General features: G+C 43.9%; 1 protein-coding gene and 1 pseudogene across 2 annotated transcripts in view; both read right to left on the reverse strand.

The window, feature by feature from the left end:
• The window catches only part of rspo4 (R-spondin 4), a gene marked incomplete at both ends in the record, with an annotated part of 59943 nt that overhangs the window by 12248 nt on the left and 24320 nt on the right, over positions 1–23375 (reverse strand). The window contains one exon of the mRNA XM_083660608.1: positions 17316–17519. Coding sequence (XP_083516734.1) covers positions 17316–17519 — 204 coding nt within the window. The remainder of the gene's footprint in view (positions 1–17315; positions 17520–23375) is intronic.
• Positions 20607–22271, reverse strand: LOC310798408 (kelch-like protein 10 pseudogene; annotated as a pseudogene). The gene has a single exon. The product of its transcript is annotated as a kelch-like protein 10 pseudogene (transcript).

The raw sequence follows: 23375 nt of genomic DNA on the forward strand, positions 1-23375 counted from the left end.
ACGTCAACTAGTACTATCAAATTCCTACCCCATTTCAACCAATCATATCACGACATGCAGCTGTCAATCAAATCTTCATTTCAGGATAATTTTCTCTTCCAAATGAAGTAGAAAATGGCGCCTAGTGCCTGTCATCTGGCAGAATTCCTATCCCATAAACTAACTTGGCCAATTGCATGAAACATGAACAAAAAACAAAAACTATAATCTCTAAGAATGCAAAGAAATGTAACTGGCTCGTTAAAACGCGCATTATCGTATTTACAGAAATAGCATAAAAAAGGCGCGCGCTTGAGAGCGTGGTAGTCAGGGGTCTCCCCTCGGAGATTTCAGAGGGGTGGGCAGCACCCATGCATCGGATTGTCCGCTCGCTCCGCACGAAGCAAGTGGCTGCCTCGTACTCCGCGGATCCCACTCGCGTAGCACGACAACACGCTGAATCCCACTCGATTTGGGGGTGGAACACGCCATGATTGACCAATGCCAAAGCCAGTCGACAGAATTGTCAAATCAAATCATCGACACGTATATGGTCCGCCTCTCAATTTGTTTTCAGTCTCCGACGCTCGTGCTATTGCATTCGCCTCCGGTTCACTTCGACTTTAAGAACGTAGCCCGTACAAGTGTTTTCCTAACTGCTAAATAAAGGCGGTTCATTGATTCAAACCCAGCCTCACCTTCGCTTTCTTCACTAGGTTCAGTAGGTTCTCAATATGCACTCTAAAAGAGAGCCTGTCGTCCACCCAAATACCCAAGTACTTAAAGGATGATACTCTTTCATGGTATGAATGCCAACATGATCTGAGATCTGGGCGCGAGCTCTGGAAAAGATCATGAATTTATTGCTGCTGTCCTGTGAAAACCTCATAACTACAATATTGGTGATTTTCCTGTTTGGACCTCAGTTGGAAGGATTACACGGTTCTCTCTCTGTGGGTTGAGGCAAACTCTGTAACCCTCCGGCCGGATGAGCAGAAGAACGCAGCGTGGTCAAGCCCGTTTCCTACTTCCTGAAAAGTTGACAGTTTAGAGATATGAGGTTTTCATTTGGCGGCGGCAAAATATGCAGGCACACGCATGCACACTAAGATGGACACACACATCTAAGTGCAGCCAAACCCGGCTCTACCCACCAAAAAAATCATCAAAGGAAACAAGATCATGAAAAACATACGATGATACTCATCTCTCGCTCATCTTTCCATTTTTGCCCTCCCTCTCTCTCCCTCGTTTTCTCCCTCCTTATCTCTCTTTCTCCCTGTGTCTCTTTCATGCCTCTCTCTCTCTCTAACGCAGACAAACACACACAGACATTGAACCAGCTGGATTGTAGTTGGTATGTCATGAGAGCAAACTATCTTCCAGCCATCTTAAGTGAATCAAGCGCTGTCCTGGAAAACTGCCCTGCTCATCACATAACAACCTAACCACAGACAGACTACACACACACACACACGCACGCGCACACACGCGCGCAGACACACACACACACACACACACGCGCGCGCGCGTGCACGCACGCACACAGGCGCGCGTGCACACACACACACACGCACACGCACACGCACGCGCACACACGCGCGCATACAGAAATTCGAGTGTTGCTGTCCCCTCAACCTTCAAGGAATATCCCAAGTTTTTGGGAGTTTGTCCTGTTGGTCACTTGTCACAAAACGTTGTCATTTTACGTTTCTGCAAACCTACAATCTCAACGTAAATTTGAAACAAAATGGAAAAAAATAAGAATAATAAACTGGAAAAAAAACTCACTGCCGTTCCAACATTACTGTAAAGGCAAATGAAGTAAGGGATAATGTAATAGACTCGGGGTCTGATCAGTCTGTCTGGGTTTATTTTCCAAGAATTATTACTTATCAGAGAAGAGGCACGTACGCATCTCAAAATAGCTCATTTATCAGAGAAGAGGCACAACCTACCTGCATTTCTAACCTGCATTAACTAACTCATGGCCTCACACATAGACCTACCTGCATTTCTAACCTGCATTATCTAACTCATGGCCTCACACATAGACCTACCTGCATTTATAACCTGCATTAACTAACTCATGGCCTCACACATAGGCCTACCTGCATTTCTAACCTGCATTAACTAACTCATGGCCTCACACATAGGCCTACCTGCATTTATAACCTGCATTAACTAACTCATGGCCTCACACATAGACCTACCTGCATTTATAACCTGCATTAACTAACTCATGGCCTCACACATAGGCCTACCTGCATTTATAACCTGCATTAACTAACTCATGGCCTCACACATAGGCCTACCTGCATTTCTAACCTGCATTAACTAACTCATGGCCTCACACATAGACCTACCTGCATTTATAACCTGCATGAACTAACTCATGGCCTCACACATAGGCCTACCTGCATTTATAACCTGCATTAACTAACTCATGGCCTCACACATAGACCTACCTGCATTTATAACCTGCATTAACTAACTCATGGCCTCACACATAGGCCTACCTGCATTTCTAACCTGCATTATCTAACTCATGGCCTCACACATAGACCTACCTGCATTTCTAATCTGCATTAACTAACTCATGGCCTCACACATAGGCCTACCTGCATTTCTAACCTGCATTATCTAACTCATGGCCTCCCACATAGACCTACCTGCATTTCTAACCTGCATTATCTAACTCATGGCCTCACACATAGACCTACCTGCATTTCTAACCTGCATTATCTAACTCATGGCCTCACACATAGGCCTACCTGCATTTCTAACCTGCATTAACTAACTCATGGCCTCACACATAGACCTACCTGCATTTCTAACCTGCATTAACTAACTCATGGCCTCACACATAGACCTACCTGCATTTCTAACCTGCATTAACTAACTCATGGCCTCACACATAGGCCTACCTGCATTTCTAACCTGCATTATCTAACTCATGGCCTCACACATAGACCTACCTGCATTTCTAACCTGCATTAACTAACTCATGGCCTCACACATAGGCCTACCTGCATTTCTAACCTGCATTATCTAACTCATGGCCTCACACATAGACCTACCTGCATTTCTAACCTGCATTATCTAACTCATGGCCTCACACATAGGCCTACCTGCATTTATAACCTGCATTAACTAACTCATGGCCTCACACATAGACCTACCTGCATTTATAACCTGCATTAACTAACTCATGGCCTCACACATAGGCCTACCTGCATTTATAACCTGCATTAACTAACTCATGGCCTCACACATAGACCTACCTGCATTTCTAACCTGCATTAACTAACTCATGGCCTCACACATACAGGGCCGTAGCCAGGGTTCCGAAATAGGGGAGGTCCAGCAAGGGGAGGCGGATTCGGCGGCGCCCGTCAGGGCGCCGCCGAAAAAAAATTGAGGTTTTTTTCCCCCCTTTTTAAGCCATATTTAGAGTAATATATCATTTTAAATCAACATTAGGATTATACTGTTGTGATGTCATTATTCAGCGTTTGAAGCTCAATTTGGGCCGTTTGAAGCTCAATTTGGGCCGTTTGAAGCCAGATTTGGGCCGTTTGAAGCCCTATTTGGGTCGTTTAAAGCCAGATTTGGGCCGTTTGAAGCCTGATTTGGGCCGTTTGAAGCCCAATTTGGGCCAAGTCCAATTTTACAATGAGATGCACCCACTTTAAACCTGAATAAAGTAATAAAACCACTAGTAAACCAGTAGGCGGCGCCTGGCCTGCTGTTCAGTGAGTGGCCTGGCCTGGCCTGCAAAAAAAAAAAAAAAAAAAAAAAAAAATTTTTTTTTTTTTTTTTTGGCAGGCTGAAATATTAGGGGAGGTCCGGACCTCCCCGTCCTCATAGCTAGCTACGGCCCTGCACACATAGACCTACCTGCATTTCTAACCTGCATTAACTAACTCATGGCCTCACACATAGACCTACCTGCATTTCTAACCTGCATTAACTAACTCATGGCCTCACACATAGACCTACCTGCATTTCTAACTTGCTTTAACTAACTCATGGCCTCACACATAGGCCTACCTGCATTTCTAACTTGCTTTAACTAACTCATGGCCTCACACATAGACCTACCTGCATTTCTAACCTGCATTAACTAACTCATGGCCTCACACATAGACCTACCTGCATTTCTAACTTGCTTTAACTAACTCATGGCCTCACACATAGACCTACCTGCATTTCTAACCTGCATTATCTAACTCATGGCCTCACACATAGACCTACCTGCATTTCTAACCTGCATTAACTAACTCATGGCCTCACACATAGACCTACCTGCATTTCTAACCTGCATTATCTAACTCATGGCCTCACACATAGGCCTACCTGCATTTCTAACCTGCATTATCTAACTCATGGCCTCACACATAGACCTACCTGCATTTCTAACCTGCATTATCTAACTCATGGCCTCACACATAGACCTACCTGCATTTCTAACCTGCATTAACTAACTCATGGCCTCACACATAGACCTACCTGCATTTCTAACCTGCATTATCTAACTCATGGCCTCACACATAGACCTACCTGCATTTATAACCTGCATTTTAAAACTGCAGTAGGAACAAGTCACTTATCCTGCATCAGTGCTACAGTGGCAGCAATGGCAGAAGTTTCTCCTCCTGTGTGTCCATGGTAAAAGTGTCAGTTGTCAATGAACAAGACCATGGCCATTATCTGGTTTGTGCCTTTACACCTACATTAGCTTAATTGTGTTGTTTTGCTAACAGTGCCAGAGCAGAAATGAGCTCACATCCTGGTAAAAACAGTCTGGAGAATATCAGTGTCCCTCCTGCTTGATAAGGTCACACGTGGTCTCTATTCATCGCTAATGGAGCAGCTCCAGAGAGTGTCGCCTGTTAACATCAGACAAGCATCTCGCTTCTCTTTGTTTTTTCTCGCTGTGGAAGAGATTCTTGTAAACAAAACTAAACAAAATAAGATCAGATGCATGGGCGTTTGTTGTCTCATCATGACGTACATTTTATCGGCCTGATTTATCCCTGATGAATTGATCGAATGGTTGATTGGTTGATGACAAGAGGCAAGTTCTATTTGTGCTTTCATACCTCATAAATTAGCATAACTCTGCGTTCAATACTTTGGGTATCAGTATGTCCTGTAGCAATATTTGCCACGCTATTAATATCCCATCATAGGATCTATAGTATAGGAGGCTGAAGTCAGCATCACAGTAATGTCAGAATGTATTTTCTAAACTACATAGTTTCAAAAAGCAATCTACAAACAGTGTCTCTTAGCCCTTGTTCACACAGGACGCCTATATGTACGCAGAGCTGAAGCTTGAGCCAGGCACAAGCTGAACTGACGCCTAACCGTTCACGCAAGAAGCCTTCTCTTTTTCTCTCAGCGCCTCCTCGGCGCGCCTTGAACCCGCCCACAACTCCCATTGACTTCATGCCTTCAAGCTTCACGCGTCACGCTTGGAAAATAGGCGTGAATCCTGAACGATCGCTTGAGCAAGGCGTGAGCGTGGCTTCAGCGTGACACGCGCGCAGCTGGTGTGAACGGCATCGCCTGTTAACAAGGACAAGGGCTTACTCCTGTCAGTGCCTTTGAGCAAGGCACTGACAGTGGAACTAGAATTGGTCAGCTGAGAGGAGTTGCCCCGCTCAGTCTTCACATAGCACTGTAAAGCCTAACAATGGAGAAAATTAGGTTGACCTAATCTAATGTGAACCTATAAGATGATGTATTGTGATGTCTGTTTATATTAAATCATCTCGCCAATCTTGTTTGTCCACTCATGTGAACATAAAAGTAACAAGTAAATAGTACAAATGTCTCCCACCAGTGATGCCGTTCCACCCTTTGGTCAGTCCCATTCATTGTCAATGCCACCCCCTAGTGGCACAAAGTCAACATTACTAACAAATGGACGGACAAAAGGTTCGCGTTTGATTAAGCTTGCGTTGCCCACAGACCTTATTTGAAGCATCGGGCCAAAAACCCATTAGAAAATCCCATAGGCAGAAACAGTGAAGAACCCGGAAGTCCGGGACTTCCGCGTTCCGACTACAAAAATACGTCATCCCTGCAGTACTCTATAGTTCCCGCTTTAGTGGGGCACTACAATAAGACAGCTGCCCCTAGAGGCAGCAACCCATCCCTAGTTAAGAACCTCAAATTAGGCACTCAGACCCCTCGGCGAGTAGTTTTTGGAGCTTGCCGACAGCAGCCCACATTGGCTCGGTGTTTGCAAATCAGCACTCGTTTGTTAAGTGTGAATTAGCCTGCCGGATGTCCGCTCCTGGCTTATTACAAGCTCTGTCATTGGCTCCAACCATGTCAATCAGAGCGGCTTCAGCTCCCTCCTCCCTGTGTGTCGCTGTAAATAGTGCCCTGCCGCCTCAGTGAAAACAACAACGCTAACTAGCTAGCAAGCTAACGGCAGAAACCTACACGCTAGCTCATTGCTACATGCTGAAAATGGCAAGGTTGGATTGTTGGAAACTATTTTCCAAGGGCACTGCCGCCAAGCGCCGCCCATCGCCGCCAGACCTACTGCGCCGCCAGACGGCTCTCACGGTGGGGAGGGGAGGCTGGCCAGCGATAATTAGTGTGAACTGTCCACAGACATGAGCAGGGAGCTCGCAGACAGATATCTAGCCTGCTAAATATGTGGTTGTGTCGGGAGAGCAGAGCGTAGTGAGGCAGACACGGCCGGGGTCTGCAGGCAGGCAAGTGTTCTGACGGAGAAAGACCTTCTATCGGATTGGTATAAACTGGTGTTCCACCACCACCACAAAACAACATTTAAGTAGCTTGCAAATCTTAGATGTTTCCTAAGATAATTTGATTGTCTATTGAAACCCAAACTAATATTTGAGATAGCAGAAATCGTAATAACTCTGCGCCGTGGTCTAAAAGGTTTGCTCTTGTTTGGGTGTGTGTTGCATCCAGTTGCCCCCTAGCAACGTAGAGGCCACTGCATACTCGCTTCCCTAGGTGGGATCAAAAAATAAATCCTTTTTCGTACGTATACTATTGAAAACATATCGTATCTACCAAAAGCTTGTGCAGAACCAAACTCTGTTTAACATGGCTGATGTCTGATATCATGCATTTTAAAATGATTTCAAGTTATCTGTAGTTTGCAAAACTAATGGGCTGTGTGACTGTAGCACATCTGTAGGCCTATTTCGTGTTCAGTGCTTGAAACAGAACTTGTGAAGAACAGATGCACCATTAGTCTCCTCCCAAGAGGAATCACCAATAAAAATGTAAGCTTTGTTTTCTTTTCAGCATTCAGAAGTAATGAGAAGTAATGCTTATATGGAGTACTGTAAGACACGTGTTTTGCGTTAAAATACACCCACCCGTTCAATTCGACTTCACAGCATCCAACAAAGAGAAGGGGGTAGCACTAACTAATGGACTGCTAATAGATATATAAGCATAAGCTAGACGTGAGACAGCTGCATGCTGGGAGACTTCTACCATGCATAGCAGTGTTCGCCTCCAGTTTCCATTTGTGCTGCGCTGCCCCATCAGGCCATCATAAAACACTAGCTATGCAGCCTCTTTCAATGTTCTAGCAGGGCCAACACATTACGTCCTCAATGAGAGCTGCCCGCCTCTCTTTGTGTCAAGGAGGTGGAGGTAAGGGGGGGTTATGGGAGATTATCGCCACCATAAATACAGCTTAATAAGCTCTCAAACTAACACTAAACATGTGCCTGCAGCTGCAAAAGGCATTTTATATAGGCTGCATGGGATGTGATCTAAGGAAAGGCTGTTGGAGTTATCAACAAGTGGGCAGAATAATGTATAATTATACAGCTTGTGCATCTTTTACAGTTACGCTGATTACATTTCTACACAGTGATTTGTGATAGACTAAACCCTCGTGGATAGAGAAGCATAATATATGGTAAATGGTAAATGGCCTGCATTTATATAGCGCTTTTATCCAAGGCGCTTTACAGTCAGTAGGTACATTCACCCATTCACACACCGATGGCGGCAGGTTACCACGCACACCAACGAGAGCAATTTGGGGTTCAGTGTCTTGCCCAAGGACACTTTGACATGCAGACTGGAGGAGCCGGGAATCGAACCACCGACCTCTTTTATACCAAAGCGATTAGTGGACGACCGGCTCTACCTCCTGAGCTACAGCCGCCCCACAAATGCATGGGACCCTATCTTGGTACAACCGCTCATGCTTTTTGCGCTTTCGAACCGGTTTGTGCATCTTAGCCTTATGCTCTCTTCCCTGCAGGTATGATAGCAGTCCGCCTCGCGCATTTCCAGAACACAACCTGTCAGCTCACTGTGTCCTTCACGTTTGAATGTGCATTTTCTGTTTGTTTGTTGTAGGGATGCACCGATGTGAAAACTTTGGCTGATGCCGATAACTGATATTAACATTGCTGTTATGACCGATAACCGATATTTACCGATGTCGATATGATCTGTATAAAAACACATTTCTATGATAATAACATTTTGCACATGCTGGAGAACACATACACACCGTGAATTTGAAAAAGTGATGCATATTTCTCTATTTCCAAAACATTTGCAAAAGCCCATAAATCATAGATTTATCACAATGTTTCCTCTCAATGGGAACATTTTGGCCGATACCGATAACCAATATTAATATTGCAACATCGGACCGCGATGCCGATATGTTAAGGAATGACTAACATCTGCCGATACCGATTGCCGATAAATCGTTATTTGTGTCGTCCCGGTTGAGTGGAGTTTGCCGTGTTTGCGCACCGCAATTGGCCCGAAGGTCCAAACAGCGCCCAACTGGGAAACTAGAGGTCATGTCTCACAAAGCAACACCTCACAGTGTTCATGACTGCGTGACTGGCGTGTGATGCCGGTGGTTGTGCCGTGGGGAAAAGCTCTGATGGGACACACACAAGTTGGTGAGATTTTGTGTGTCGACATCAGTGACCCATTAAGAGCGAGGAGGGGTGACCTCACTTCTATTGTGCAATGTGTGACACCACTCCCTCATCTAGCGTGAGCACTTTCTCGTGCAAATCCACGCTTAACTGCATGAAAGTAATGAGCAATAGGTGCTAGATATCAGTGAGAAGTCTCATTGGCAAAGAGGTTTAAAAGTCATTAGCCGCATTCAGAATGGTTCACTCATTCGATCACTCACTATTTCCCATGCAGTGTTTCTCATAGTGAACTATCACTACCTCACTCTTCTTCTCCTTTGGTAAACACGACTGCATTGCATTGTGGTATATGGGAGATAATGTAGGTTTGAACACGGCTCTCTCGAATACTCGATTCTGATTGGTCAATCAACAATATTCACCGGTCATTATTTCTCGACAACCGACCGCTGCTCTGCCACACCTGGATTAATCAGTTGATAAGAGCATTTTGTCCGCAGACGCTACTAATTAGGCCAACCAGTTGCAGCTGTGGTGTCTTGTGTGCCAATTACGAATGAAACCGCTTTGTGTTGAAAACGCTATTAAAAAATCTATTTGAATAATTATTTTTGTCAGATTATTGAATGATTTAGTTGTAGGCCGTGTTCTAAGCGGGATAATGTATACTGAGCCGGTGATTACTGTGGAAATAATGACCTTCAGGTGAATATTAAGCCCTCCGCTGCGCGTCGGGCTAAATCATTCACCTGTCGGTCATTATTTCCACAGTAATCACCAGCTCAGTATACATTATCCCTTACGTATATTCTCTGTTCACTAGAAATTGCAGTGCATTGTGGTTATTTTCTAGTGGACTAATAGTGTATCAAATTAACAGTTGAGAATTCAGCCACTAGTACAAAATGGCCAACACACCATATACTCCACTATTTGTGTAATAGGGAGCCGTTTGTTGACTGCGGTATCGATTGAACTTGTGACCGGTTTGATCTGTGTAAGTGCCAGGCCACCAGGCCACCAGGCCACCAGGCCACCAGGCCACCAGGCCACCCGCCATTAGTTCCAGGTTACTGTGAATAAGAGAAGACATCTTAACTGCCTGTTAGATGTTTCTAAACTGCCAGGAAAACCAGCTCGGCAGCATGACAGTCTGCTGCCATCGCTGAGCGGACGGCGGTGGAAAACGGAGGAGACGTGGGAGCGGAGATGAGTCATCTGAAAACAATAAGACAAGAAGAGACTGGGACTTAGAGAGGAGAGCTGTCTAATCTGGGACAACGGAGGAGATGCCACAGCACCGTTTCATCCCACATGGGCGCTATTAGGTCCACGAGCCCGAACCCCCGCGCCAGACTGCTGCTGGATCGACTTTCCTGCTCTGCTAATGCCACCGGACATACGATCTGACAATGATAATTACTGCAAACGACATGCCTTCTATTGTGGAAAACACACGCATGCACGGAAACACACGCACAAACACACACACTCGCACACACCACATGCACAAACACACACACTCGCACACACCACATGCACAAACACACACTCTCACACACACACACACACACGCGCGCACTCACACACACACACACACACACACGCACACACACTCACGCGCGGACACACTCGCACACACATTTACAACAATATTGCGGAGCTTTAAACAGAAAGTACCGCTGGCTGTGTGGCTAATTGGGAAAAGGCAAAAACAACATTGTTCTGAACTATTTACATGTCAGTGTTTCACAGTTTCTCATGTTGTTTATATAAGACTGAACTATTTACATGTCAGTGTTTCACAGTTTCTCATGTTGTTTATATAAGACTGAACTATTTACATGTCAGAGTTTCACAGTTTCTCATGTTGTTTATATAAGAATGAACTATTTACATGTCAGTGTTTCACAGTTTCTCATGTTGTTTATATAAGACTGAACTATTTACATGTCAGAGTTTCACAGTTTCTCATGTTGTTTTTATAAGACTGAACTATTTACATGTCAGAGTTTCACAGTTTCTCATGTTGTTTATATAAGACTGAACTATTTACATGTCAGAGTTTCACAGTTTCTCATGTTGTTTATATAAGACTGAACTATTTACATGTCAGAGTTTCACAGTTTCTCATGTTGTTTTTATAAGACTGAACTATTTACATGTCAGTGTTTCACAGTTTCTCATGTTGTTTATATAAGACTGAACTATTTACATGTCAGTGTTTCACAGTTTCTCATGTTGTTTATATAAGACTGAACTATTTACATGTCAGTGTTTCACAGTTTCTCATGTTGTTTATATAAGACTGAACTATTTACATGTCAGAGTTTCACAGTTTCTCATGTTGTTTTTATAAGACTGAACTATTTACATGTCAGTGTTTCACAGTTTCTCATGTTGTTTATATAAGACTGAACTATTTACATGTCAGAGTTTCACAGTTTCTCATGTTGTTTATATAAGACTGAACTATTTACATGTCAGAGTTTCACAGTTTCTCATGTTGTTTATATAAGACTGAACTATTTACATGTCAGAGTTTCACAGTTTCTCATGTTGTTTTTATAAGACTGAACTATTTACATGTCAGAGTTTCACAGTTTCTCATGTTGTTTTTATAAGACTGAACTGTTTACATGTCAGAGTTTCACAGTTTCTCATGTTGTTTTTATAAGACTGAACTATTTACATGTCAGTGTTTCACAGTTTCTCATGTTGTTTTTATAAGACTGAACTATTTACATGTCAGAGTTTCACAGTTTCTCATGTTGTTTATATAAGACTGAACTATTTACATGTCAGAGTTTCACAGTTTCTCATGTTTATATAAGACTGAACTATTTACATGTCAGTGTTTCACAGTTTCTCATGTTGTTTATATAAGACTGAACTATTTACATGTCAGAGTTTCACAGTTTCTCATGTTGTTTATATAAGACTGAACTATTTACATGTCAGAGTTTCACAGTTTCTCATGTTGTTTATATAAGACTGAACTATTTACATGTCAGTTTCACAGTTTCTCATGTTGTTTATATAAGACTGAACTATTTACATGTCAGTGTTTCACAGTTTCTCATGTTGTTTTTATAAGACTGAACTATTTACATGTCAGAGTTTCACAGTTTCTCATGTTGTTTATATAAGACTGAACTATTTACATGTCAGAGTTTCACAGTTTCTCATGTTGTTTATATAAGACTGAACTATTTACATGTCAGTGTTTCACAGTTTCTCATGTTGTTTATATAAGACTGAACTGTTTACATGTCAGTGTTTCACAGTTTCTCATGTTGTTTATATAAGACTGAACTATTTACATGTCAGTGTTTCACAGTTTCTCATGTTGTTTATATAAGACTGAACTATTTACATGTCAGTGTTTCACAGTTTCTCATGTTTATATAAGACTGAACTATTTACATGTCAGAGTTTCACAGTTTCTCATGTTGTTTATATAAGACTGAACTATTTACATGTCAGTGTTTCACAGTTTCTCATGTTGTTTATATAAGACTGAACTATTTACATGTCAGAGTTTCACAGTTTCTCATGTTGTTTATATAAGACTGAACTATTTACATGTCAGTGTTTCACAGTTTCTCATGTTGTTTATATAAGACTGAACTATTTACATGTCAGTGTTTCACAGTTTCTCATGTTGTTTATATAAGACTGAACTATTTACATGTCAGTGTTTCACAGTTTCTCATGTTGTTTATATAAGACTGAACTATTTACATGTCAGAGTTTCACAGTTTCTCATGTTGTTTATATAAGACTGAACTATTTACATGTCAGTGTTTCACAGTTTCTCATGTTGTTTATATAAGACTGAACTATTTACATGTCAGTGTTTCACAGTTTCTCATGTTGTTTATATAAGACTGAACTATTTACATGTCAGTGTTTCACAGTTTCTCATGTTGTTTATATAAGACTGAACTATTTACATGTCAGAGTTTCACAGTTTCTCATGTTGTTTATATAAGACTGAACTATTTACATGTCAGTGTTTCACAGTTTCTCATGTTGTTTATATAAGACTGAACTATTTACATGTCAGAGTTTCACAGTTTCTCATGTTTATATAAGACTGAACTATTTACATGTCAGTGTTTCACAGTTTCTCATGTTGTTTATATAAGACTGAACTATTTACATGTCAGAGTTTCACAGTTTCTCATGTTGTTTATATAAGACTGAACTATTTACATGTCAGTGTTTCACAGTTTCTCATGTTGTTTATATAAGACTGAACTATTTACATGTCAGTGTTTCACAGTTTCTCATGTTGTTTATATAAGACTGAACTATTTACATGTCAGAGTTTCACAGTTTCTCATGTTGTTTATATAAGACTGAACTATTTACATGTCAGTGTTTCACAGTTTCTCATGTTGTTTATATAAGACTGAACTATTTACATGTCAGAGTTTCACAGTTTCTCATGTTGTTTATATAAGACTGAACTATTTACATGTCAGAGTTTCACAGTTTCTCATGTTGTTTATATAAGACTGAACTATTTACATGTCAGAGTTTCACAGTTTCTCATGTTGTTTATATAAGACTGAACTATTTACATGTCAGAGTTTCACAGTTTCTCATGTTGTTTATATAAGACTGAACTATTTACATGTCAGAGTTTCACAGTTTCTCATGTTGTTTATATAAGACTGAACTATTTACATGTCAGAGTTTCACAGTTTCTCATGTTGTTTGTATAAGACTGAACTACTTACATGTCAGTGTTTCACAGTTTCTCATGTTGTTTATATAAGACTGAACTATTTACATGTCAGAGTTTCACAGTTTCTCATGTTGTTTATATAAGACTGAACTATTTACATGTCAGAGTTTCACAGTTTCTCATGTTGTTTATATAAGACTGAACTATTTACATGTCAGAGTTTCACAGTTTCTCATGTTGTTTATGACTGAACTATTTACACGTCAGTGTTTCACAGTTTCTCATGTTGTTTATATAAGACTGAACTATTTACATGTCAGAGTTTCACAGTTTCTCATGTTGTTTATATAAGTCTGAACTATTTACATGTCAGAGTTTCACAGTTTCTCATGTTGTTTATATAAGACTGAACTATTTACATGTCAGAGTTTCACAGTTTCTCATGTTGTTTATATAAGACTGAACTATTTACATGTCAGAGTTTCACAGTTTCTCATGTTGTTTATATAAGACTGAACTATTTACATGTCAGAGTTTCACAGTTTCTCATGTTGTTTATATAAGACTGAACTATTTACATGTCAGAGTTTCACAGTTTCTCATGTTGTTTATATAAGACTGAACTATTTACATGTCAGAGTTTCACAGTTTCTCATGTTGTTTATATAAGACTGAACTATTTACATGTCAGAGTTTCACAGTTTCTCATGTTGTTTATATAAGACTGAACTATTTACATGTCAGAGTTTCACAGTTTCTCATGTTGTTTATATAAGACTGAACTATTTACATGTCAGTGTTTCACAGTTTCTCATGTTGTTTATATAAGACTGAACTATTTACATGTCAGAGTTTCACAGTTTCTCATGTTGTTTATATAAGACTGAACTATTTACATGTCAGAGTTTCACAGTTTCTCATGTTGTTTATATAAGACTGAACTATTTACATGTCAGAGTTTCACAGTTTCTCATGTTGTTTATATAAGACTGAACTATTTACATGTCAGAGTTTCACAGTTTCTCATGTTGTTTATATAAGACTGAACTATTTACATGTCAGAGTTTCACAGTTTCTCATGTTGTTTATATAAGACTGAACTATTTACATGTCAGTGTTTCACAGTTTCTCATGTTGTTTATATAAGACTGAACTGTTTACATGTCAGAGTTTCACAGTTTCTCATGTTGTTTATATAAGACTGAACTATTTACATGTCAGAGTTTCACAGTTTCTCGTGTTGTTTATATAAGACTGAACTATTTACATGTCAGTGTTTCACAGTTTCTCATGTTGTTTATATAAGACTGAACTATTTACATGTCAGTGTTTCACAGTTTCTCATGTTGTTTATATAAGACTGAACTATTTACATACGAAGAGGGTGTGACTTAGGCAGTATATAAAGCTGTGTGTGCCTGTCATTTGATTGTGTGTTTGTTTACTATTTGGCTATATAACGTTAAATAGGGTGAAAATGTCAATGTAGATATATGGATGTATGTAGCCTGTGATGCTAACTCACCAGTGGAATGGAGATGGAATCGAACATGCACTCTGTATGAAAACATGACATTCTAATCTAAGGCAGGCCTATTCAACTGGCGGCCCGGGGGCCAAATCCGGCCCGCCAATCAAGTCACACCGGCCGGCGGACCAGTTCTGAGAGGGGGAGAAAGAAAAATCTCCTCTCCCCCTCTCCCTCCGTGTCACCATTTCTCTCTCTCTCTCTCTCTCTCTCTCTCTCTCTGCCCCCTCTCTCTCCTCTCTCGCTCCCCCTCTCTCTCTCTCTCTCTGCCCCCTCTCTCTCCTCTCTCGCTCCCCCTCTCTCTCTCTCTCTCTGCCCCCTCTCTCTCTCTCTCTCGCTCCCCCTCTCTCTCTCTCTCTCTCTCTCTCTCTCTCTCTCTCTCTCTGCCCCCTCTCTCTCCTCTCTCGCTCCCCCTCTCTCGATGGCACAGAGGCTTCATCAGCAGATGAAATCAAGTCCTGTTTCTGTTTTTCATCTGTGGATTGATATATTGCAATGGAGCTAGTGGCTGAAAGTACAACAACTAGGGTACAACCTTGCTACAGTGAAGATTTCAGCTAGGGTGTAAACAACATCTTTTCAAGTCAACTTGGCACCTCAGGGCTTGTGGAGACTTGGATTTCGGCAGCAGTGAGCAGTGTGGAAGCATTTTATGTATTTTGACTCCTGAAGAATTCCCTAAGGGGAATGATTTTCTATCCTATTCATCACTGACGCCCTCCTCTCAACGTCTCAGGAGGAGCGTCGTTATATCATGGACCCATACGCCAAAATGTATTTGTTTACTGTACTGTATCATTAAAGCTTATTGAAATGTGTGAAAAAGACACAAGATGAGAGGAGCACGAAGCAGCTCTGACAGTGCTAGGGACAGTGCTAGGGACAGTGCTAGGGACAGTGCTAGGGGCGGTGCTAGGGACAGTGCTAGGGGCAGTGCTAGGGACAGTGCTAGGGACAGTGCTAGGGACAGTGCTAGGGGCGGTGCTAGGGACAGTGCTAGGGGCAGTGCTAGGGACAGTGCTAGGGGCGGTGCTAGGGACAGTGCTAGGGGCAGTGCTAGGGGCAGTGCTAGGGACAGTGCTAGGGACAGTGCTTGGGACAGTGCTAGGGACAGTGGTAGGGGCAGTGCTAGGAGCAGTGCTAGGGACAGTCCTAGGGGCAGTGCTTGGGACAGTGCTAGGGACAGTGCTTGGGACAGTGCTTGGGACAGTGCTAGGGACAGTCCTAGGGGCAGTGCTTGGGACAGTGCTTGGGACAGTGCTTGGGACAGTGCTAGGGACAGTCCTAGGGGCAGTGCTTGGGACAGTGCTAGGGACAGTGCTAGGGGCAGTGCTTGGGACAGTGCTAGGGACAGTGCTTGGGACAGTGCTTGGGACAGTGCTAGGGACAGTCCTAGGGACAGTGCTTGGGACAGTGCTTGGGACAGTGCTAGGGACAGTGCTAGGGACAGTCCTAGGGACAGTGCTAGGGGCCGTGCTTGGGACAGTGCTAGGGACAGTGCTAGGGACAGTGCTTGGGACAGTGCTTGGGACAGTGCTAGGGACAGTCCTAGGGACAGTGCTAGGGACAGTGCTTGGGACAGTGCTTGGGACAGTGCTAGGGACAGTCCTTGGGACAGTGCTTGGGACAGTGCTAGGGACAGTCCTAGGGACAGTCCTAGGGGCAGTGCTAGGGACAGTGCAAATCTCAAATCCACATCACATCTCATGACTCAGCGACATAAGCGTGGCCTTGTGGTAGTGACGTTGAGTCAGTGCAACCCCTACCCAGTACAACCTCAGTGTTTGATGTTGGCTACTTAGTGGCTCCACTAGATACATGTTGATTGAAGTGTCTTCCTACAGTAGCTGTTGAGTTACTGAGGGTTAGGGTTAGGGGGGTTAGGGTTAGGGTTAGGGGGGTTAGGGTTAGCTGTTACTCACTCACTGCCCACACATACTTTCCAATTAGTCTGCATGGGGAATGCAAAGCAGCAGATTTCTGGTGCCAAGCCGCATCTCTGTTTTATTCTGCCGCTGCTGCTTTCTTTCTCTTCCTGCTTTACTCAAACTTGTCCTCATGTCTTGACTTCCGTCCGTAATTCTGTTCTAATCAGAACTCATGTCATCTCTTATTTGTTTCATTTTCTCCTCTCCTTCCTCTTCCTTGACCACCATCTCCTTTCTTCTTTCGTCCCCCCCCCCCTCACCTGTGGGGCACTTCTTCTTCATTCTGCACCTCTGTGTCTCGCTTTGGGATGGGCAGAGCAATGCTGCTTTCTTTTCAGGCGTTCCTCTGGACAGCCCTCCTCGGGTCCTGGTCTGCTTGCCCCACCTGAAGCCACATGTGACACTGTTACGGACACAGGCGCTCCAGGCGCTCCACTCTCCCAGCGGAGCCAGGAGACAATCCTCTGTAGGAAGATATGAGAGAGAGAGAGAGAGAGAGAGAGAGGTTCAAATCGATAGAAAATGGTCCTACCCCTAAACCACTAAGATCCCGCCAACCACTCCCCCTAACCACTCCTCGAACCCAAACTCTCTATGACCTTCCTATCCATATGACCCACATGTGGAAAACATGTTGCTCCACATGTTACCACATGTCAGAGCATGTCGTAACATGATTCCCCAACCCGATCTCCCAAAAATTGTAAAATAGCAACGTTTTGGATGAACGTTGCTATTTTACAATTTCAGCTCCAAAATTGAATCCCGACTCCACCACCTTCCTATCCCTAGCTACAACCCCTTTTCCCAAGGCCCGCCCCTTTCTTGACCCCCCACCCGCATCCCCCTGCCACTTCCTCTACCCCTCGAACCCTGGCCCTCTACGGCCTTCCTATCCCTAGCTACGGCCCATTTTCCCTAGCCCCACCCATTTCCCTCACTACAACCTCTCCCACCACCCACACACCCTAGCCACTCCCACTACCCACCGCTCGAATTGTCACCCTCTACGCCTTTCCTATCCGTAGCTACGGCCCCTTTTACCTGGCCCCCTCCCCTTCCTTTATGGAACAGGCGGTCACAGTGAACTTGAACTTTGAGTCTAAGTGGATGTTGGAGCCAAATTTGAAGAAATTCCATCAAGGCGTTACTCAGATATCGCGTTAACGATCACCGGACGGACAGACGGACATGCAACCCGAAAACATAATGCCTCCGGCCTAAGTGCAGGTTCACACTATACGCCAATCCCACGCCAATCCCATGCCAAAGCCACGCCGTTTCATTTCAGCGTCCTTGTTAACAGGCGCACGCCACGCTGACGCCACGCCAAAGCCACGCGGATCTGATAGTTTCAGCTTCTGTTCTATTTTCCAAGCGCGCTGCGTGCTGATCCCGAGCTGCCAGGCATGAAGTCAATGCAATTTGTGAGGGGGGAGGGGCCGGCGCTGAGGAGAAGAGACTGCTCCTGGCCTGACCGGTTAAGCGTCAGAGCAGCTTGAGCCTGCCTCAAGCTTCAGTTCTGCATTGCTTTGGCGTATGATGTGTTTGAGCTGTTAGGCATACAGTAGGAATAGGCCTTTCAAAACAGTTTCATGTCCTTACTAATTTATAAAACCAGAGCACTCAAACGATCAAATTGGCAAAAACTATTGTTGGACTAACTTGCTGGGTGTGTGCTTTTACACACGCACGCACGCACGCACGCACGCACGCACGCACGCACGCACACACACACACACACACACACACATTTAAATACTTTTATTTGGATTCAAAGTACAGCAAATATTACAGACCCAAACATTTTAGAAGAAGGCCGCAGTACAGTACATTTATATTGAACCAGACACTGATGCATGTACTTCTTAAGCACAGGAAAAGACATTGCAGCAAGATGATGACTTAAATATAATGTATTCAAACTGACATATGTAAGCATGTTTAGCACTCAAGGGTATACAAAGCATCGTCTTCTCCAGATAAAGAGGCTGCCTATTATGGCTGAGATGGAGGCTCCTGCTATAAGCTTTTAGTAGCTTCTTTGGAGACCTGGCACTCCACACATTTGTATCTTGGTGTTGATTGAACATGTCAATTGTTTGTGTGTGTGGGGGGCGAAATAAATCTGAATCTGAAAAAATCTGAATCTGAGTAGTATTTTGCTAATTTTTTTTGCATCAGGGTTTAGCAGCCTGCCTAGTTGCAGTCCACGGAGCAGGAGTTTGTGGACATGCCCCAGACTCCCAAACACAAGCACAATGAGTTGGCAGCTATAGCCTAGAGTTGTAGTATATTCTACCAAGGGCTGATATTTCATGAGTTTGGTTGTGAAGCAGGTGTCCATGTACAGATCAAAAGAGCAGGCTATTTCAATGAGGGTGACTGACTTTCTGCTTTCATTGATGAAAACAATGTCTGGGGTATTTGTACACACACACACACACACACACACACACACACACACACACACACACACACACACACACACACACACACACACACACACACACACACACACACACACACACACACACACACACACACACACACAGGGGACTATCATTGTTCACCTGCCAAGTGTGGACCTCTGTTTCTGGTCATTTAGAACAAACAGAATAGAAAAGTTACTTTTAATGTCTTTTTCCATAATATTACTGCAAATAATGCTCTTTTTTTTAAATATTTTTCTTAAAGAAATTGCCAAGAGGGGACTTGAGTGATGTCTGCCTATCTAAGAGGGGATCTCCATACTGCAGGGGAACTGGCTGTACAGGCTGATTTTCTCAAACAAGTCAAAGTTCCCTCTCAGATCCTAACTTTTATAGGCAGGCAGGCAGATAGACAGATAGATAGATAGATATAGATAGATAGATAGATAGATAGATAGATAATAAGATGTAAAATGCACATATTAATGCATATTAACTTAACTAATATTAATGCACACACACACACACACACACACACACACACACACACACACACACACACACACACACACACACACACACACACACACACACAAAGTACAAACGCACTTCCACATCTCAGTACAAGGACCAATGGAAATAAGTCCTGTGACTTTTTTGTTACCATTGATGTTATTTCAATTGTGCAGGTACTTTGGTGTTGCAGCCATCAAATTATCAAACATAAATTAAAGTAAACTAGATGATAAACTAGATGGGGGGGGGTGGGGTCTGAGGAGGGTGTGGCAGAGATGCCCACAAGTAATTTTTTGCAAGTCCAAGTCAAGTCTCAAGTCTTTGAGCTCGAGTCCAAGTCAAGTCTCATAGCTAAAACTAAGGACTTCAAAGCTTGTCCTCACTCCTTTATTAGCATACAGTATCAGCATTGATGAGTTGACATTAGTAGTAGTAGACATGTCCTTAATGCACACACACAAATAAAATACAAATAAAGATTGTTTGCAAAGTCCCAAATCTCAAGTCCAAGTCAAGTCTCACGTCTTTGAGGACGAGTTTCAAGTCAAGTCGCAAGTCACTGTGTGTGTGACTTAAGTGCGACTCAAGTCCAAATCTCAAGTCTCAAGTCCCCATCTCTGGGGTGTGGGGAGGCGCGGCGTACTCGGCCATGTTGGACAGTCCATGTGCCACACAGCAGCTGAGCCCGCTGCGTGGCATCTTAATACTGCAGGCCTTGTGCCACTCGTTGGTGCTCTCGTCGTAGCGCTCCACCTTGGAGCTGGAGAGGCCTCCGCACACGAACAGCTGGTCGTCCATCACCTCAATGCCAAAGCAGGTGCGTGGATTCAGCATGTTGGGCACAGCGCTCCACGTGTTGGTTAGCGGCTCGTAGGCCTCGGCACTGCACAGGCGGTCGTCGTAGCCGCCCACTGCGTAGACGCGCTGTCTGTAGGCGATGACGCCAAAATCACTGCGCCTGCTGCTCATGTTGGCGATCTTGGTCCACTGGTTGGTGTCTGGGTCGTAGCACTCAGCTGTGTTCAGGTTCCTGTAGCCATCATAACCACCACAGATGTACACCTTGCCATTGAGTCCTGTGGCGCTGGCATGGCTCCTCTGCTCATTCATGGGCGGGAGCAGAGTCCACTTGTCGGTCTCAGGGTCATAGCGCTCAACACTGTTGAGGTAAAAGTTTCCGTTGAAGCCTCCCATGGCATAGATACTGCCATTCAGTACTGCCACGCTGACATAGCCCCGGCGATTATGCATGGGTGCCACTTCGTGCCAAGTACGGGTACAGAGGTGGAACTTGCGCACGCTGCTGAGACTGTGCCAGATGCTGTTGTAGCCGCCAACACAGTAGACAACACCATTTAGGAAAGTGGCGCCATGGTAAGCCCTGGGAGGCTCAAGTTCAACGTTTGGTACATTGACCCAGAGGTCGGCACGGGGATCGTATACCTCAATGCGATTTGTTACGTTGCCGTAAGTCCAGCCTCCGATGGCCAACAGGATGTCATGAGGCTGGCGTGGGAGAGTCAGAGGGTTGGAGGGTCTGTTGGTGGTTACATCATCCATTGCCCTCTCGGCGTCGATGATGACCGCCTCACACTCGCCGTTGTCCTTGACCACACTGTTGTTCTTCACCTCAGTGGTCATCAAGGCCAGGCGGATCTTGGGCAGCAGCACGGAGATGTGACCTTCATGCTCCTCGGGTGAGTGGGCTATCCAGCGGAGCACGGCCTCGACCGCCGTGCTCTCCTGCCTTACGTTCAGATCGTCCCGCCCCAGGATGTCCATCAGCTGCTCCAAAGAGAGTTCCAGGAACTCTTCGGAGGCCACGACGATCTGCTCAAAGTGCTCCAGGATGAAGAGAAAAGCCTTGCGCCTCAGGTCCGGGTAGTAGTAGAAGTCTACAAATTGAAAGATGCCGATACAGTTCTCCGGGCAGAGCCGCACCTCCAGGAACTTGCAGCAGCAGCGGACGACCCCCATGACGCCGAGGTGGTCCGCTGCTATCAACAGCTCCTCCACGTTGCCCTCGGTCACCGGGACAGAGCGGGTGTAGGCGTACGCTATGAGGAGACGCATAATGTCTGCCGACACGGGGCCAGCGATGTCGTAGATGTTGTCCTGGGACGTCAAGCCATGGGTGAAGAGCGCGTGGAAGTATTGGCTACAAGTGCAGAGGACGGCCTTGTGGGCGTTGAATTCCACATCATCCACTCTGATCAATGCGTCACACAGTGACCCCTCCAGATGCAGTTCATTAAGGACTGACAACATTGAACCTTCGTTGATTTTATTCGACAAAGCTGGAGAATACCTTATATCTAATCTAAAGTATACCTGTGATTTACTTATTTGTCTGTCTCCTACTTATAGCCTCAGCTGGGAAGGATTTGTGGTGACATCATCACTTTATGACATCAGTGATGTCATAGACATTGTGACATCAGTGATGTCAAAAATCCTTCCATTCTGAGGCACACATGTGTGTTTGTTTGTTTGTTTGTGCGTGCGTGCGTGCATGCGTGTGTAACTTTCTCATTGGACCTCCCTGGTTCTGTGTCTGCCTCTTTTCATTTTCTAATCAAAACATTTCTTCCCGGGGATGAATAAAGGAACTGTCCAACCCTAAATCTAAGGTACCCCCCCCCCTGGAATTAATAAACCTTTTTGTGTCTACAAGGCAGGAAGTGCAAGCACAGCATTAATGAGGGTTTCCAACTTCCAATTCATTTAGGTGTTTCAGTGCTCGGGCCCTGCCCTCATTAATGCACCTGTTTTACTTCCTGCCTTTTAGACACAAAATGGCTGCTGTGCAAAAGGCGGATTGGTGGCCAGAGTCATCATCGTCGAGTGGTGGCCAGTGGTGACTGATGTCATGTTAGTAAGCAAATACAATCCATGCAAATTTCCTGATTCATATTGATGATGTCATGCCCCAGAATCATTGATTGATGCAACTGATGATGTCATGTCCCACAATCGAGTGGACCAGTGCTGGCTGATGATGTATACACACTGACGATGTCCCACTGATGATGTCATAGACATTGTGACATCATCAGTGATGTCATAATATAATGTCCTCAGTGATGTCACTTAAGCAATTGTGTTGTCATCAGTGATTTATGACAGACACTCATAGGCTGATGATGTCACAGTCATACCCACTGATGATGTCAAGGACCCGACCTGCACCGCTTCTCACCTGGGTGTGATAATAAAACCTGCCAGCTGCTGAAAGTTGGGCTAGCAGGAACATATATACGGTATATATATATATATATACAGTATATATATATATATATATATGTATATATATTGCAGCATCTCTCCAGTGGATGCTGCAAGTATTGCATGTTTACAAATAAAAATAAAATA

This window comes from Poromitra crassiceps, assembly GCF_964638095.1.
Source record: "Poromitra crassiceps genome assembly, chromosome: 25".
NCBI lineage: Eukaryota > Metazoa > Chordata > Actinopteri > Beryciformes > Melamphaidae > Poromitra > Poromitra crassiceps.